The sequence below is a fragment of the Schistocerca serialis genome, chromosome 3 (genome assembly GCF_023864345.2).
Source record: "Schistocerca serialis cubense isolate TAMUIC-IGC-003099 chromosome 3, iqSchSeri2.2, whole genome shotgun sequence".
In the NCBI taxonomy this organism is placed as follows: domain Eukaryota; kingdom Metazoa; phylum Arthropoda; class Insecta; order Orthoptera; family Acrididae; genus Schistocerca; species Schistocerca serialis.
In genome coordinates this window covers 233,179,599-233,198,325 of record NC_064640.1, presented here as the reverse complement: position 1 = coordinate 233,198,325, position 18,727 = coordinate 233,179,599, and the positions used below count along the sequence as shown (strand labels likewise).

General features: G+C 36.5%; 1 protein-coding gene across 1 annotated transcript in view; it reads left to right on the top strand.

Moving 5' to 3' along the window:
- The window catches only part of LOC126469982 (probable nuclear hormone receptor HR3), a 444,061-nt gene that overhangs the window by 394,293 nt on the left and 31,041 nt on the right, over window positions 1-18,727 (top strand). The window contains exons 5-7 of the mRNA XM_050097426.1: window positions 3,811-4,068; window positions 13,333-13,472; window positions 18,565-18,697. Coding sequence (XP_049953383.1) covers window positions 3,811-4,068; window positions 13,333-13,472; window positions 18,565-18,697 — 531 coding nt within the window. The remainder of the gene's footprint in view (window positions 1-3,810; window positions 4,069-13,332; window positions 13,473-18,564; window positions 18,698-18,727) is intronic.

The window sequence follows — 18,727 nt, the reverse complement described above, 5'->3', positions numbered from 1 at the left end:
AATGCTGCCATTAGATGCTTGAAGCATGGAAGCTGTCACCTGGAGTAGTAAGGATCAATGTAAGTTGGTAAACAACGCTGACATGGTAAGAGGACTTCAGAGACCACATGAAGTGGTGGATTCTGCTAGCCAGAAGGGTAACATTCAGCAACACTCCCATGTAGTATAGTATAACCTTGCATGAGGTAAATGAAACTCCTGATAAGTGTGTCATAAGAACGATACAGGAACCTGTTGTTCAATCACCTAGGTCCTTTTGTTCACTTACAGCAACTCATATCTCCATCGAAACACTGCACCTCCCAATCACTCCCATATTATGTTAGACTGGTTTGAGGAACACTGCTCAGATGTGATGTGCTTAATTGGCCCCTACATCACTAGTCTCAATTCTATTGATGACATGTGGGACAGTAGCAAGCAAGATATGTGTACTTCGGATCCAGATTTGACTAATCCTTATGATTTATTGGTGGTAGTTGAGGGGTTATGATAGCTGTCAATACCTTCAGTGTCTTACAGATCCCTTCCTGTGATGTGGCACTGTCATCAGGGGGAAAGAGGTTGCTACATGTGAATGTAATAAAGCAAAAGTTAATTGTTACACCAATAGGATTTGAGGTCAACCAGGTTATATAAGCCAGACTACTTGCACAAGTACTTTTAATGAAGCTCAACTGTCACTGGAATACTCCATTAGATTTCACTATCTTATGTTGAAAATATAACAACTACTACAATCCTCTGCCAATGGCATCATCATATGTGTTAGGAAGAAGCATGTGGTCAGCACCCTCCTGGTCACTGTTGGATTTCTTGACCTTGTAACCACTACTAATCAGTTGGGCAGCTCCTCAGTTGGCCTGGTGAGGCTGAGTGCACCCTCTTCCCACCCCCTACTGAGGATAAATCTCTGACAGTACAAGATATCAAACACAGGTTACCCTCATGACTGTCAGCCCCATTGAGTGCTCAGCTGTGGGGGTGTGCATTTACAAAGAAATTGCTCTTAAAAATAAAACTGCAATTAACTAAAGATAGAAAGAAACTTCTACATGATTTGCATCCATAGATGCATACAAAGAGGGTAACAGAAATACTAACTTTTCAAACAAATGGTTCATGTTTATTCCACAAATGAGAAAAACATTCCAGACAATAAGACTATTCAAGAATTAAATATGAAAGATGTTCATAATTCCAAGAAAGAAATAGTAGCACTTGATCTTGATGGAGATGGACTGCTTGATTCTTGCCTGTGTTCTGATAGAGAATTAAGACAATCCAATGGAGCTGTGAGTCTGTATTGTTCCAATCACTTTGCTTTAGATTTCCAGAGCTTAATAGTATTGGCTGTTAACATGCTTTTGATAGAAATTAAAAATTAATAACTGAATGAAACCCAGATTGATATCACTTTTGACAGGGTCCAGAAGAATTATCATAATGGTGCATATGTGAATTTTAGAAGTATTTGGTGCATTTGAAACTGGGTTCTTACCTCCACATTTATGATTGACAAGCCACAGTCACATTCAACTTGCATACTGAGCTTAAGGGAAAATCAATATTTATAGGTCTGTCATCTTATTCTCATGGCCCCTATGTGAGAAATTTGATTGTGGCAGCAGAATTGCTCCACAGTATTATTCAAATACTGGTTCTTTAATTTCACCCAACTCAGTTTTTTAAGAACAAAGTCAGCTTTTTTTTTCCACAGATTCCCAAAAATTTCTGTCATAATTTTATATCAGCTGTCGCAATCCCATCAGTGAAGCTCTGGATTTGTTCAGAGTCTGCTGTTATGTCTACTTGTTAAAGACTCCAAACATTACAGCAATATTCTAAAACTGGTTGCAGTAGTATCTTGCATATTATTTCCTTTATGGCTGTACTGCATTTTACCAGAACCTTTCCAACAAATTTAAGTTCACATGTGTCTTCCCTACTACTAGTTGTATGTTCTCATCCCATTTTGCAATGCTTCTCTATATATTTTGATGAAGTGACATTCTCCAGATGTTTGTCACTAATCTTATAACCAGATACTATAAAGTTCTTCCTCCTTATTATAGGAATTACCTTGAATTTATCCACATCTCAATGCAGCTGGTATTCATTAAAAGTGGAAATTCTGTCAAAGTCTTTCTGCTTTTCTTTTTGATTATCCTATACCAATACTTTCCTGTAGACAACTTCATTGTCAGCAAACATTTGTCTTTTTTAATTTTGATTCTGGTGCTGCTGCTGCTGACCCTATCTGATATATAATCTATGTATACTGAGAATATTGGAGATGTATTACATTTCCTTGGCGCATGCCCAATGTTTTTGTTTTTGTTGAATATTTGCAATCCAGTATAAGATACCAGGTTAGATTAAACAGAATTTCATTGAAGTTGCATATGTGTGAAGATACTCCATGTTTCGTGCAACTGCAGTGAAAACTTCTTGACAAGTAGAACAAATACTGCAATCTTAGCTGGAAACCCATCAACAAAAGTGAATGTAACATCAGCATGCATTATAGAAGTAATATAGTGCTATTCCCATTAGCAGCACATGTACAAAACTGGAAACGATGAAGTCAACATGACTCTGACTGTTAATAGATGGTACTGCTATGTGTAGAGAGTCTTTTTGTGAGAACTGTTATGACAGTTTGGAACAGCTGATGAAATTTACTGCTTGTTGCAGTGACTGACAGCTGACAATTGACTCAAAAAATGTAAAAATACAAAACAATGCAATACTCAAAACTGTAACAAAAATGTGTACATTGTTACATTATAGCATTTATGATGAATCAGAAGTCATTAACTTCATTTGAATACCTTGGCATGACTGACTGAAGTAATATGAGATGAAATACTCAAATGTATACTATAATTGAGCTGATAAATATAAAGCTATCACTAGATGGATTCTTAAAAAAGTAACTTATCTATGAATGTAGTAGAATAAAATACACTTTTAAAACTCATTTGTTAGAATCAATCATCAATCTTGAAACCATACCAAAGATGAATAGCTAAATAAATTGCATTAGAGTAAAGAAGAGCAGAAATTTGACACACTTTTAGCTAGCTAGAGTGAATGCACTGAAGAGATGCAGAACAAAATCAAATTGAAGATTTAAGAAGAAAGATGTCATGTGCCACATAATGTGCTAATTTTAAATTTCAATAATACTTCTTCATAGAGAATTCAAGAAGTATCGCGTCCTTCACTCCCTACCATATACACAATTGCCAACATGCAAAAATAATGGAAACTGGAGTATATACATACACAAACAAGCAGTCATTTTTCTCTACACAGCATCTGTTTAATACCATAAAACATATGATAGCCTGTGAAATGTAAATGTAAGAGGCTGGATATGAATAGAAACAAGAAAAATTATCAGGGAAAATAAGGAAGGTCATGGTGTATGTAAATAGGAGAGGTAAGTAATACTACAGGAAATTAAGTTGCCAATAAGACTCAGATGGCACTAAAAGGATTTGTCTCTGCTGTGGTACTGTGCAGTATTTTCTATATCATTTTTGTGGTATTGATTCAGTTAATATCTCAGCTCACAGCGTGATTGCTCAACAGCTAGTGTGGTTCTTCACAACAATGTGAATGGTTACAGTTACTTTTTCATATGAAGAAAACTTAAACATAATAATAAAGTTAAAGACCAGTGAGACTTTATCCAAAGACAGGAAGAGTGGAAAAAACATTTGGTTACAGTACTGTTGAAATGAAACCCTGTTCATATGACTTATGCAATGGCAGTCAAAATAGTTTGAAATGGTCATGCAGCAGGAGGGAAGACGCCGATAGGGTCCGGGGCTGGCGCCGGCGGAGCCGGCACGCCCCATGCAGCGCTGCGGGTGGGCAGCGGCGGGGGTTTGGTGGCGGTCAAGCAAGAGGCTGCACCTGTTGCAGCTGCCTCTGTCGAAAACTTGGTGGCGGGCTTTGTAGATAGCACAACGTTCCTGACAGCCTCCTCCTCCTCGTCACCTGGCGGCAGTGCCCACGAGCACCATGTGCACCAGGAGCCCACAACCGTCCACCCCAGTAAGGCTCACTGCATGCCACTAATGCAGGCTGCTTCGCTTTTATTTTGCAGATATCATCACTGTGCGATGATGATGATGATGATGATGATGATGATGATGATGATGATGATGATGATGATGATGATGATGATGATGATGATGATGATGATGATGATATGGTGGTGGTGAGTGAGTGAGTGAGTGAGTGAGTGAGTGAGTGAGTGATGCCTGTTTGTGTAGACACCTGTTTCTACAAGGACAGTTGTGTTGCACCTTACACATCCCAAGAGTATTATGGGGAAAAATTATGCTCTGTGTCTAAGAAATCCTTTTCTCTCTCTATCTTTTGCTGTGTTATATGCTGTAAGATATTTTGGCCTAAGAAAATTATTGATCTTCTCACTACTTAAATACATACATTAATGTTGTATTAGCTTTATAGAATGAAATCATAACAAAATATGAAATCTAAACAATCGGATGTGAAACAGAACATTTATCGAGTGGTCAGTATTTGTAATACATTTGATCTCCTTTCAGTACTGAATAAATGTTAATGGAGAAGATAATCACATCTTAAGACTGTAGTAAATCTGTCTTCCTGTGACTAAATGCCAGTTTTTCAAACACCATTCATAGATATCTATGTCATCATATCAACAATTTCTTCTCCCTATTCTTGAATTGAATTTTTTGTTAATAGGAAATTTAGATTCAACAAATTCTCAGAAAACTTGGTTACTGGGAACTCACCCAGTCAGCATAATAATTAAGAAGTAAAATAAGTGAAGAATGGACACCTACTGCTATAGGGGCTCTTGCCAAAAGCCAGGAAAGAAGTTGGCTCTATAGAGCCACATCTCTATTATATGTACATTTTTAGGACTTCCGTTTCATCCTTCCAAATTTTTGATGCGGCCAAACTTGATTTGTTTGATGAAAGTGAAGAAAATTTTTCACATTCATTATAAAAATGCTATAGATTTGTATAGAGAAATGTTGTCTTTTTAACAATTAAATGGATGATGGATGATGGATGATGGATGATGGATGATGGATGATGGATGATGGATGATGGATGATGGATGATGGATGATGGATGATGGATGATGGATGATGGATGATGGATGATGGATGATGGATGATGGATGATGGATGATGGATGATGGATGATGGATGATGGATGATGGATGATTGGTTTGTGGGGCACTCAACTGTGCAGTTATCAGCACCCGTACAAATTCCCAACCTTTGCTCAGTCCAATCTCGCCACTTTCATGAATGATGATGAAATGATGAGGACAACACAACCACCCAGTCATCTCGAGGCAGGTGAAAATCCCCGACCCCACTGGGAATCGAACCTGGGACCGCATGCTCAGAATTCAATGGAGGGTAAAAAAATATGTATATTTGTTGTTGCTTGTATTACTGGAGCAGATCAAGTGCTGGGGATCCTTTCACTTACAGCTGATATTACAATATTCTAATTCACTTGTCATGAACTCTGCCACATCATTTTATTGGACTGTGGCCCTGTTTCATAATTTCTTTAAAAAACGTAATTCTCTATAAATACACTACTAGCCATTTAAATTGCTACACTACGAAGATGACGTGCAACAGAAGTGAAATTTAACCAAAGGAAGAACATGCTGTGATATGCAAATGATTAGCTTTTCAGAGCATTCACACAAGGTTGCCGCTGGTTTCGACACATACAACGTGCTGACATGAGGAAAGTTTCCAACCGATTTCTTATACACAAACAGCAGTTGACCGGCGTTGCCTGGTGAAACATTGTTGCAGTGCCACATGTAAGGAGGAGAAATGCATACCATAACATTTCCAACTTTGATAAAGGTTGGATTGTAGCCTATCGTGATTGCGGTTTATCTTATTGTGACATTGCTGCTCGCTTTGGTCGAGATCAAATGACTGTTAGCCGAATATCAAATCGGTGGGTTCAGGAGGGTAACACGGAACACAGTGCTGGATCCCAACGGCCTTGTATCACTAGCAGTTGAAATGACAGGCATCTTATCCACATCGCTGTAATGGATCGTGCAGCCACGTCTCGATCCCTGAGTCAACAGATGGGGACGTTTGCAAGACAACAACGATCTGCACGAACAGTTCGATGACATTTGCAGCAGCATGGGCTATCAGCTTGGAGACCATGGCTGCGGTTACCCTTGACACTGCATCACAGACAGGAGTGCTTGCGATGGTGTACTCAATGGCGAACCTGGGTGCACGAATGGCAAAATTTCATTTTTTCGTTTGAATCCAGGTTCTGTTTACAGCATCATAGTGGTTGCATCTGTATGTGGCAACAATGCTGTGAACACGCATTGGAAGCGTGTATTCATCATCGCCATACTGGCGTATCGCCTGGTGTGATGGTATGGGGTGCCATCGGTTACACGTCTCGGTCACCTCTTGTTCACACTGACGGCACTTTGAACAGTGGACGTTACATTTCAGATGTGTTCCGACCCATGGCTCTACCCTTCACTCAGTCCCTGTGAAACCCTACATTTCAGCAGGATAATGCACGACTGCATGTTGAAGGTCCTGTACGGGCCTTTCTGGATACAGAAAATGTTGGACTGCTGCCCTAGCCAGCACATTCTCCAGATCTCTCACCAACTGACAATGTCTGGTCAATGGTGGTCAAGCAACTGGCTCGCACAATACGCCAGTCACTACTCTTGATGAACTGTGGTATCGTGTTGAAGCTGCATGTGCAGTTGTACCTGTATACGCCATCCAAGCTCTGTTTGACTCAATACCCAGGTGTATCAAGGCCGTTATTACGGACAGAGGTGGTTGTTCTGGGTACTGATTTCTCAGGATCTATGTGCCCAAACTGCGTGAAAATGTAATCATATGCCAGTTCTAGTATAATATATTTGTTCAGTGAATACCTGTTTCTCATCTGCATGTCTTCTTGGTGTAGTAATTTTAATGGCCAGTAGTGTATATCTATGAAAGCATACAAAATTTGTGATCAATTCTGAGAATAGAATAGTCATAATGAAAACCGCAAATGTTTACTTACAAGGAAACTACACAATATTAACTTACTCTGGACATGAGCATTTCGAAGACTTTAAGTTCAACACTAAGGTATATGTGCATGACAGAAGCATATTTACAACTACATTTGTTCAATTAATGATATTTTAGAGAGGGGGAGAGAGCTGGAAAATGCAGGTAATGTAACCTGAAAGAGACAAACAGAATGTAGCAAATGAAAATTATGATGATATTAAACACAGATAAGACAACAGCTGGCTGAAACTATGACACGTGACTAAGATTCATGAAGTTGCCCCAGCCTCCTAATCATATAGACGTAACTGGTAGGCAACGTCTGAGAGTGGGGTAGCACGAAGTGGAGGGTGGAATGACAGCAAATTGAAATTGCATGAAATATTCGAAGTGAAAAAGTGATTAGTAGATAAATAGTAGAAATGTGATAACACAGGCAGAATGTGAGACTACATTAATACAAACTGAAAAAAGAGACCCATGGAAAATACTTGGTGTCAAAGAAATAAAGATCATGATCATGAGCCATACCAAAATATCTATTAACAAAACAGCTTTCACTTGTAATGAACTCGGATCATTTCATGTACACTAATCATTGTGAGAGGTATAACATGAAGAAAGACTGACTCAAGTGAAACCAGGCTTGGAAAGAATATCTAGACTTGTGTATCAATTAAGACTACATGGATATGGCATAAATGTAGGCCCTGCAGATCAGTTTTATGCCAGTCTCATTAAAGTGGAAATATGGAACCAAATGTTAGTATGCTTAGTCATCACTGAATGGTACAAATCAGCATGCAAGTTCAAACTATGTGGAATGGTTGTTTTACAGTACCGTATTGTGACATTTTAGCTTATATAGGTCACGTTTATAAACAGTAATGCATTTGTAACCACTACATAGAAGGAGATCATACATAGCAATAATCTCAGTACTCACTATACAATGTGGCCACAGCACAGGATGGCTGCCAGCTTGTCTCTCTGGCTGTAACAGATGTACAGTTTTGTCCACAGTGATGATTCAGTGAGGAGCACTGTGACAAATGTGGGCCTGTTTGCATCATGCTTTAGATCTGACAATGGTTCACATCATTTTGTTGGGTGCGGTTGTATAAAAACTGCAAATGTCTCAAGCTGCAGCATTGCATATGAATTCTGTGTGGAAAATGTGTTATTTTATGGTCTGCATGAATACCTGGCTTATCATTCATTGAACATGTGTAAGATATAGTTGGTTAATACCTTGTTGGCCATTAGTTTCCAGAATAATTTTTGATGCTTTGTGGTGTTGCATGTGAACTACATGGAGGAAAAATACATGGGAAAACATCAATTTCTCCTTTCACTGCATGCCATTATGTTGACATTTAATCAGTGCTCACAGTGTTCACAAATACTAGAGAATTAAATATTCTTCACATTTCACTGATTATATTTATTAGTTGTTTATAAAACTTTCAGAATATCTTCATTCAATATAGAAAAAAACAACCCCATGCAAACTTCCGACACCTCATATTTCATATATACAGGATGATTCCATGATGATGATGATGATATGATGATATGATGATATGATGATATGATGGTGATGATGATGATGATGATACAAACTTTCAGGGATGGTGGATAAACATGTATCAATTTGATGTAAGAGACCACAGTTGGGCAATGACTGAGTCAAAGGTTATAAACAAAAATCATTCTGATATCTTGCAACAGTGGAATTACATGTACTGGCACTGTTGTAGGCTACTCTTACTGTTGTTGCTAATACTGTAGGGTAGGCCATATTCAGAGGTGGTAGTATAGACCAAAAAAGAAAAAAATGTCTAGTAACACAGGTTTTAAAATGCACACCTTATGAGTTATGGGTGTTTTTCATCTTTGCCGCTGTGAAACGCATCCCTTCTACAGACAGTTGCCCATAGCTCTTGAGATAAGCATTATTTTAGCCCATATTTTATCGACATTTTTCATTTTTTGGCCCATACTACCACCTCTCCACCTATGAAAGTTACCTATCCTAAAATCTTGGCAACAGTAGTACCAGTACACAAATAATAAAATGTTCTGTAATGTTGTGCCATGGTTGAATGGATTTCAGATTTAAACCCAACAATTAATCCCCATCCACAGAGGACATTTTCAGGGGGGACTTTAGCTTCTTTGAGTGTCTGATTCACTCCTTGGCTTGCTAATGACTGCTACAAAATTCCATTTACACATGTTTTTGCACAGTGATGTGATGTCATGGGTTTTGAATATGAGTGCAATTGGCTGTTGTCGACTGTCATTGCCTGCTGTTGCTATCACTCCATGGTGGAAGACTGGTACATACCTTCTTCAGCCACAGGAAGAAACTTGTGAAGTCATGCTACTGTGCAGAAGCACAAATAAATGGAATTTTTCTGCAGTCAGCAGTGAGCCAGGATGTGAATCACACACTCAAAGAAGCTATGATCTTCCTTGAATATGTCCTCGAGAGATAGGGACAAAATGTAGGGTGTATATGTGAAATCCATTGGACCATGGCATAATAGTCTGGAGCATTTTATTAATTGACATTTCCACTCATGAAAGTTTACATTTTACAATAGCACGAGCAGCCCACATGTATTCCACTGTCAGAGGTCTCAGAATGATTTTCACTTAACTTCTGACTGAGTTATTTCTGGACCAAGGCCTCTTACCTTAATTTGACCCACAGACCCTTGTCCATCATCTCTGAAAGTTTGAAACATCATCTATAGAATCACCCTGTAGAGCTGAAGATCCATGTATCCTTATAGCAAAAACATTTTATGCTCTAAAATATGTTAACAGAAAAAGCATTGTTTGAATGTGTAGAAGGGGTGTTCATCACATGTGAAACAACTGAAGAGTCACAAAGGAATTCTCTGCATAAAGTTGTTACTTCCGCTTGTGCCCATGTTGTTTGTAATATTAGCAGATCTGCATGGTGTTCATATCATCACTTTCCAGTACTAATGACTAGAAATTCTGTATGTGAGGAGCAGTCTCCAGTTAGAACTGTTTCTACTAATCCAATTGTCAGCATTCTCTTTTAATACCTTCATGGTAACTTGTCCACTCCTTTCTTTTAATGAGTAATACTATTAAATTTTTTCATATATTCAACCAATTCATGATGAACTATGTCCTCTCCCATCAATTACACATTTTGTTACACAAGTTGCATAAACTTCAGTAAGTTTAATTATAAAAGAATTAACTTCTTTATAGGCAGCTTTTCTTGAAGGCAGTAGTAGAAAATTAGCATCATTGTCCAGTAGGACCAAAGTACTCCTATTCATTTAAATGAAACATATTGTTATTCATTTCTCATTATTTATTTTCTTTCATATTTTCAATAATATTATAAACTCTTTTCCATTATTATGTTGACATTGGACCATGACAAGAGAGCAACTGACTGATCACACCTCTGTCTATAATGACCTCAATGTTGACAGAATGTTGAACCCAATCTTCCTTCCTTCTGTCCTGATCACACCTCACAGTCTTTAAATAAGGTAACAAGAACTTAACGGGAACTGCTGCTGGCACACTTATGTATAAAAAGATTACAGTATATTAATCACAATAGCTTTATATTCAGGACATAGATTTAAGTATGAAGAATATATTTTCCAAGGGAAAGTTTCTTATGAGTTGGATTATCCAAGCAACCTCCATTGATTGACTTAAACCCTCAGTCTGGCATTGCCTCTAACATTTAAATTTCTCTCTGATACTTCCTGCATACCTGAGTGAAAAGATATGACTGAGAATGGTTTAGCCATAACCAAAGAGCAGTTTGCACAATAAGCTTTTCATGCCACAGCAAATTGTGCTGTAAACTCAAATGAACCTTCCTATATTTTACATATTATCTACCATTGTAACATGTTCAGATAAGGATATCCAATGTCTGTTAATTCATCATAGAAGAAAAATCAAGGAAGTTATGATGCACAGAAAGCATTCACCATGAAGGAATTATGTTGATATTCCATGACATTATATAGCTTTGTGATAGCTGTGATTCAGTACTTTCAGCTTTTACTGCCATTCCAATGCAAAGCTTCACTTAACTAAAAGTTGAGTAGTAGGTGCAATGTCGTCTTTTACTGGCTATCACTACTGTCAACAAAACTTGAAATGTTTATCTTTCAGGAATTACTAGATTTTAGACAAAAATATAATCACTTTGTCTAATACCTGTAACACTAATGATTTGTTGAAATCAACACTTTTTTGTTGAGTTGTTAAGTGTCTGGGTAGTATCCAACTGTTTGGATTTCACACATTTGGTCTTAAGATTTATCCTGACAATGCGACTTGTACTTGTGGCAATTTGTTGTGTCTTAAAGACCACCATGGTTTAGACTGGAAGTTATATTATCAAATAAGATGTTACAATGGCTACTTAGCTCACATTCCGAAAGGGCAGAGATGAAATTCTCATATGATAATTTTATGGCTTCTGTTACACTTAACACAAATGCTAACATGGTTCATTTGAAAAGGTACTTGCCAATTTTCTGCACCACTATTGTCCAACATGATCTTATACTCCAATTCTAACATTATTGGCATTGATGAAACATTAAATCATAATCTTCTTTCCTCTTTCTTAAAAGCAAAACCATAGCCTCACCTTGCCTCATGTAACTGGCAATGTGGAATTATTTAACTCTCAAAAGCAGAAAATCATAATTTACCTTGAGTAGGCTTATGCCTAGAAAATCACTGTGGTATTTATAGTAAACACTGAGTTGGTAAATCATTTTGTTTCAGTGGAAATTAAATGTGATTTTTATTATCATTTGTTAGTTAAAAATTATAAATATTAACATTGAAGCCTAAGGTTTGTTTCTTAATGACTGGTAGCACCCTGTAATGAAGTGTAACTTAGAAACTATCTGCATAAGTAGACAATGCTAACTGATGTGACAATAATTTGAAAGACTTGCAGTGATTCACTGAAAATGTCATAAGGTACATTTCTTCATATGGGCCATACAATGTCTTGCTGACACAAAATTCATCACATTCTTCTCAAGAAAATGAATTTTTCCTCCATCACCAACAGTGACTGCCAAGATAACATGAAGTTTCCTTTATGGCCTATGTTTTCACGAACAATGATTTTAAAATAAAGAGCACTTACATTGTCCAAAGAAGAGGCTACACTGCAATGCTTTTAGAAATATCTGTTTGTGCAAGTACTTATTTAACAGTGTTACACTTCTTATTTAGAGTATAATGAAGAGAATGTACATTTTCCCAGTTAGTCAATCCATTGTCCTCTAATCTCTACCATATTTCAATATTTAATAAACTTTGAAATGGCCACACTCTAAAAAAGTCTCTTCTTTATTAACTGAGCAGAGTGGTGTAATGATTAAAACATTGGACTTGCATAATGGGGAAGTTGGGTTGGAATCCCTCTCATTCCATCCAGATTTAAGTTTCCCAAACTGAATTAAGGTGAATGCAGTTGTAGTTCCTCTGAGGGAAAATGCACACACATGGTTGATTTTCTTCCCTATCCATCTATAATTTGAGCTTGTACTCTCTCTAACGAACCATTAAAGTCACTGAATTATAATCTTCCTCTACTCTAAATGTACAGCAAATATTCCTTGAATGCAGAAGGCAGTTAATGAAACTATACTTATTTCCAAGCTGGTTTAACACTGATTTTACAGAAACTAATAATGAAAGCAATGTAATAGAAATGAGTATTTTTTCTCAGTGTGTTGTTTATGAGTAGAGATGTTTCCTACATTGTACACTCCTCTGAGGAAATACAACTATGAGTAATTTTGGTTGACTTGTCCTTACTTAGTTAAGTTCAGGATTTTTTCTTTTAAAGTTTATCAGTTTTCATGCAAAACATTGGAATATGTTCTGTATTTATATTTATTTCCAACAATAATAATTTAATATACTTCCATAAATAACGAATGAAATGGCTTCAGATTGAAGTTCAGATTTGTATGAAAAATTATAACATTGTTGACATGAAATGAATCTCTCATATAATAAATTGTAGAACTGTACTGACAACATGTTTTCACTCATAATAATTCTATAACATTCTACTTTCTTGTTTGATTGTAACTGTGAAACTGGTGGTTTTAAGAATTAGTATCTACATAGGATAGTGTGCTTCAGAAAATACATATTTTTCTTTAACTATTTACAGATCCTGCCCAGATCTCAGAGTTGCTAAGCAAGACGATAGCAGATGCACATGCGAGAACATGTTTATACACTATAGAACATATCCATGAAATGTTCCGAAAGCCACAGGATATGTCAAAAATAATGTATTACAAAAACATGGTAAGTATTATGATATTTTTATTCTTTATCCGTCTATAATAATGACTATGATGAAAATTTTATGTTGACAATTCAAAGTGGGTGTAGTCTGATTTTTATGTATAATTTTTTACGGTTCCAGAATGAGATTTTCACTCTGCAGCAGAGTTGCACTGATATGAAACTTCCTGGCAGATTAAAACTGTGTGCCAGGCTGAGACTTGAACTTGGGACCTTTGCCTTTGCCTTTGTTCACAGGAGAGCTTCTCTGAAGTTTGGAAAGTAGGAGATAAGGCATTGGCGGAAGTAAAGCTGCGAGGATGGGGCGTGAGTCGTGCTTGAGTAGCTCAGATGGTAGAGCACTTGCCCATGAAAGGCAGAGGTCCTGAGTTTGTGTCTGTCTGGCACACAGTTTTAATCTGCCAGAAAGTTTTGTAATTTAGGTTTATTTGTTTATTAGTTATAAAGTAAGTGAACAGTGCAACACAGCATAAACATCAAGAAATGCAGCAATAATATTAATCAATTTCAGTAACAGTTGTATTAACAGCTAAGATTATCTTTGTCACATATATTTATCTTGTGGAAAGTTGGTTGGTTGATTCGGAGGGGGGAACCAAACCATCGGATTAGGGAAGGATGGGCAAGCAAGTTGGCCGTGCACTTTCAAAGGAACCATCCCGGCATTTCCCTGAAGTGATTTAGGGAAATCATGGAAAACCTAAATCAGTATGAACAGATGTGGGATTGAACCATCATTCTCTTGAATGTGAGTCCAGTCTGCTAACCTCTTGTGGAAAGTACTTTTTGTGTAATTACCGCTTTACTGAATTTACGAAAGCATTCAGTGACACATTGCATGTTTGCAGTGGTGCTATGTTGAATAGTTTTGTTCTTATGCAACAGATATTTATTACCTGCCTTAGGTGCTTGTCACACTTATGTATGGACTGTCAGTCAACTCCTGCTGTTTTACGTTGGCATGAACCAAACAAACTGAGTATAAACAGAGATTTAAATATCAAATTGATAGTATAATCTTAAAATATCATGTACAGGGTTCATGTTCTTCACTCCTAAGAAATGCCCTTAACTACCCTGGTATTTGTAAAAGTCATAACTTTACATGATGAATGGAGGTCCTCAACTAACTTTTTACATATTTAGTTAGTATGATTACTCCCTGTTAATTCTGGGTCATGATAAATAAGAACATATTTAGCTAAAGTACTGTGATTATCATTATTTCATAGAACAAAAGATATATTTTCAGTTTTAGAATGATTAGTTTATAATTCCCTAGGTTTGAACCATGTACTGGAAATGATGAGATATTTATCACTTTACTCAATTAGTGCCTCTGATCCCCCCCATGCAATGTGGATTTTTATGGCTTAGTACTATGCAAGTCATTAATGCGAACATAAAATATGAACGAGGAAGTTCCCAACACAGAACTTTATGAAACACCATGAGCTACAAAGAGAATGTTAATGTGAAAATATACCATTTGCTTTGGTACCAAGAGACAGTTTTCTCTTAAAAGCACAACTGCAGTGTTTTCTTAATGAAATTCTTTGGCTGAGATATACAGAAGCACAAAACTGGATTCACACTCACCAGATTTAATTGTCTCTGGACTTTCATCTGTTGCAAAAATTAAAATGATGTATACAGGAATACACAGACTCCCAGACACAAAATGCTATATAACACAGGCTTTCACTGTGATTACAGATAAAATTAAGTTCATAGCCTGTTTCAATGATCAAGATCAACATTTAAACACATGCTATTACAGTCATAATAATAAACATAAAAATATATTTGAGGTGGTTAGTATTAGCTGTAAAATCATTCTTGCTAGGACCTATGTAAATATTTATCTGTTTTTCTTTAAACTGTGGTGTATAGTTTCTTCTACACAGTGAGACTTCTGGCTGCATGAAAACTGTGCAGGAGTGAACCTTAAATACCTGAATGAAACAGTGACCTGGTAATGTGCATTGTGTATCATGGAAACTGAACATTGGTAGAAATATTAGACTTAGAATTGCGAAGTGAAATAATTGAAGATCTTGAAAAATAGTTGCATGATCTAAATGATCAGCACCTGTATACTATTCGTGTGCCTGAGAATCCATTGATGTCATCAGATCTCAATGAAATGAATTCTCACAATGATAAGTCTGATTTTGTTTTTGCTAAAACCTCAGTTAAATTTCAGAAGCATGACATTATTTTACTTTTAAATAGATTTGAAGTTCTAGGCTTAGTTGAAAACCATAGAACTATGTAAGTACTGTTCTGGAAAATGTATGTGTTGGTGATAATTATATAAGTGTACAATCTAAAAACAGTAAAAATCTTGAGCAGAGGAAGAAAGTAATTGTAATGGGAGAGGGTTATGGTCATGGATTTACTTTTCTTCTTCACAAACAATTCACTGTAAATGCAAGTGTCTTCATAAAGCCTCACACATCTCTCTCTGAAATATGTGAACAAGCATGATCCACAGATGTAATAAGTTTATTTTCAGAAGGCTATGTAGTACTGTGCAGTGGTTCAAATGATGTAAGCAAAAAGAAGATAATGAAAGAAAAATGGGAATTAAGTAAAATGTTTAGGACAGTTGACACATACTGTACTTTGTACTGAATATTCCAAACTGATAAGATTTACCATCATACACATAATAATGTAATTGTTAATATAGTGATATGTGGCCTTCTAGAAATTTTAGATTCATAGGTTGTTTAAATACGTTTTTAACTTGATTTAGGAACTGGAAATTTGAGAAAAATGTGTATTTTCCTTTAAATAAAATAAACACTAATCCCAAGCTTCAATATACTGATTCTTCTCTGTGTAGGGAAATGCAGTTGTTGATTCTGATCTCTCTCTTTGATGAGTCCCTCAAGCCCGTTATTCATACAAAACTGACTATGATGCAATCTGTGTTTTCCATGTTATGAACTAAATTCTTGAAAACCTTTGCAAGTAAGAGTGCATGAGAGCATATAAACACATTAACTTTTAAAGCCTTGTGGATTTATTGGTTATTTTTCTTTGAATCCTGTTAGACATAACATAGACGCTGTAATCTGAAAGATACAGAACTTAAATTGACCATGCTACTGCTCCTCTACATTCCATGAAACTTGGCATCAGGGTTGCGAGCACATCTTCAGTTACGCATGTTTTAAGCAGCTTTTGCCCATGTGTGGCTCACATGACATAATTGCCTTATAGTTCAAATACATACAGGTTTGATAAACAACATGCACAGTTTGCGATGTGCTCAGCTAGCCCTTGCTGCTTGACTAGAAGTTCATGCCAGTGCCACCAGGTGGTAGCACACTGCAGCAGACTTTTATCCGTGTTCACTTGGCATAAATCCTGCTAGATGATAGCACACTCCTCAGATGCATTAATTCACTCACTATATAGTAAAATTAGATCATACATAAGTATATGTTAAAGTTGTACTGACAGTAAACCTATTTTGTGGGTTTCTGAATGAGTTATAGTATATTCGGTTATGAATTTTATTGTACAGTAATCCGTTTGAGACACTGTGAATCATAAGGGCCTAAATCACATCACCATTGATTGTGGGATTGTACCATTTATTTGTGCTTCTGATATCTGTTGATCTTATGGTGAGTAAGGTTTATCTGTGCTGTGCTGTGGGTCCACACTGTATGTATGAAAATTCACAAAAAGTTGTATCACTGGCTTCTCTGATACTCACTTAAATTTGGGATCAACAGTGGTGTGCTTTAGGCCCTTATTGATCTCAGTGTCTCATTTGCATTCTAGTCAAGTGACATGTTTGTAGACATTACTACTTGAGTTTAATCATTTTCATAAATGGCACTTCATTTTTGCAGTTTGTTGTTTACTGTGCAGGAATTAGCATTTGTGTGCAATGTAAACATGAACTATGGTGAATCTATTTTAAATCCTAACAGAAAAGTGAAGCTGTGAGGATGGGTTGTGAGTCATGCTTGGGTAGATCAGTTGGTTGAGCTCTTTCCCACAAAAGGCAAAGGTCCCAAGTTTGTGTCTCGGTCCGGCACACAGCTTTAATCCACCAGAAAGTTTGACATCAGCACACACTCCACTGCAAAGTGAAAATTTCATTCTGGGGACAGAAAAGTAAATTACCAGGAAAAGTTGGCCACAAAGGAACTAGGGCCTCTGAGAATAGATCCTTTGACTGAGAGAGTTACGAAATCAAATAAGCATAACTACAAGAGAATATTTAACAAGGAAGTGTACAGTTAGCACAATTTGTGTGGATGCAGCATAAGAATATCTGACTTTCAGCCTGGAAGTAAATTCATGAACTAATGCATCTGTTAGGGATCTTACACGTTTGTCCGAAAAAAATGGAAAAGCATGAAAACTCCCAATTACACAAAAATACAAAATGAAGAGTTGTGAAAGCTTACACTTTTTGTTTGTTGCCCTGAACTGTACTTAATTATGTACAAAACAACAAAATTCCACAAAAACAATTCTTTATTTTGTCAGATAAGCTATGCATCTTATTATTGTTATTATTATTATTACTGTTATTATTATTTGCAGTGCCTGTGGTTGCATAAACTTGTTCATAAGCACAACTTTAATACATCAGATGCTATTAATTTCACACTGTCAAATTTATCCGCATCTAAAAATTTGTGAACACCCAGAATATATACTCATGAGTCACCACTTACTGTACTTACGTTGGCATGTAGGATCTGTCGTGGTGTGCAGTGTGACTTAACAGAAGATTTTTCCCCTGTTACTACTCCATTTGTTTCATCTGCTGTCTGTTACAGCCCTGGAGAAATGTTTCTTTCCTTTTGGAAGCTATAGTCTATTTTGATAGTCATAGTGAATACATTTGGCCAACAATAAAAAACAAAATAATCTAAACTTATGTTCTAAAGAAATTGAAGTAAAATTTGAGTAAGTGACAGATGGAAGATTGAAATCTAATGCCTAAAATATTGGTCGAACATTTATTGGGAAATTTTTCATTCTTTTTTGTTAGTGCCTTCAGTATGTGTTACCTATTACTGTTTACATTTTTTTTGTTTTCAATTACTTTACACAGGCACATGAGGAACTGTGGCTAGAGTGTGCTCAGAAATTAACAACAGTTATTCAGCAAATCATTGAATTTGCAAAAATGGTGCCTGGTTTTATGAAACTCTCACAGGATGATCAAATTGTGCTTCTTAAAGCAGGTAAGAATACTTAGTCAATAGCATTTCTAC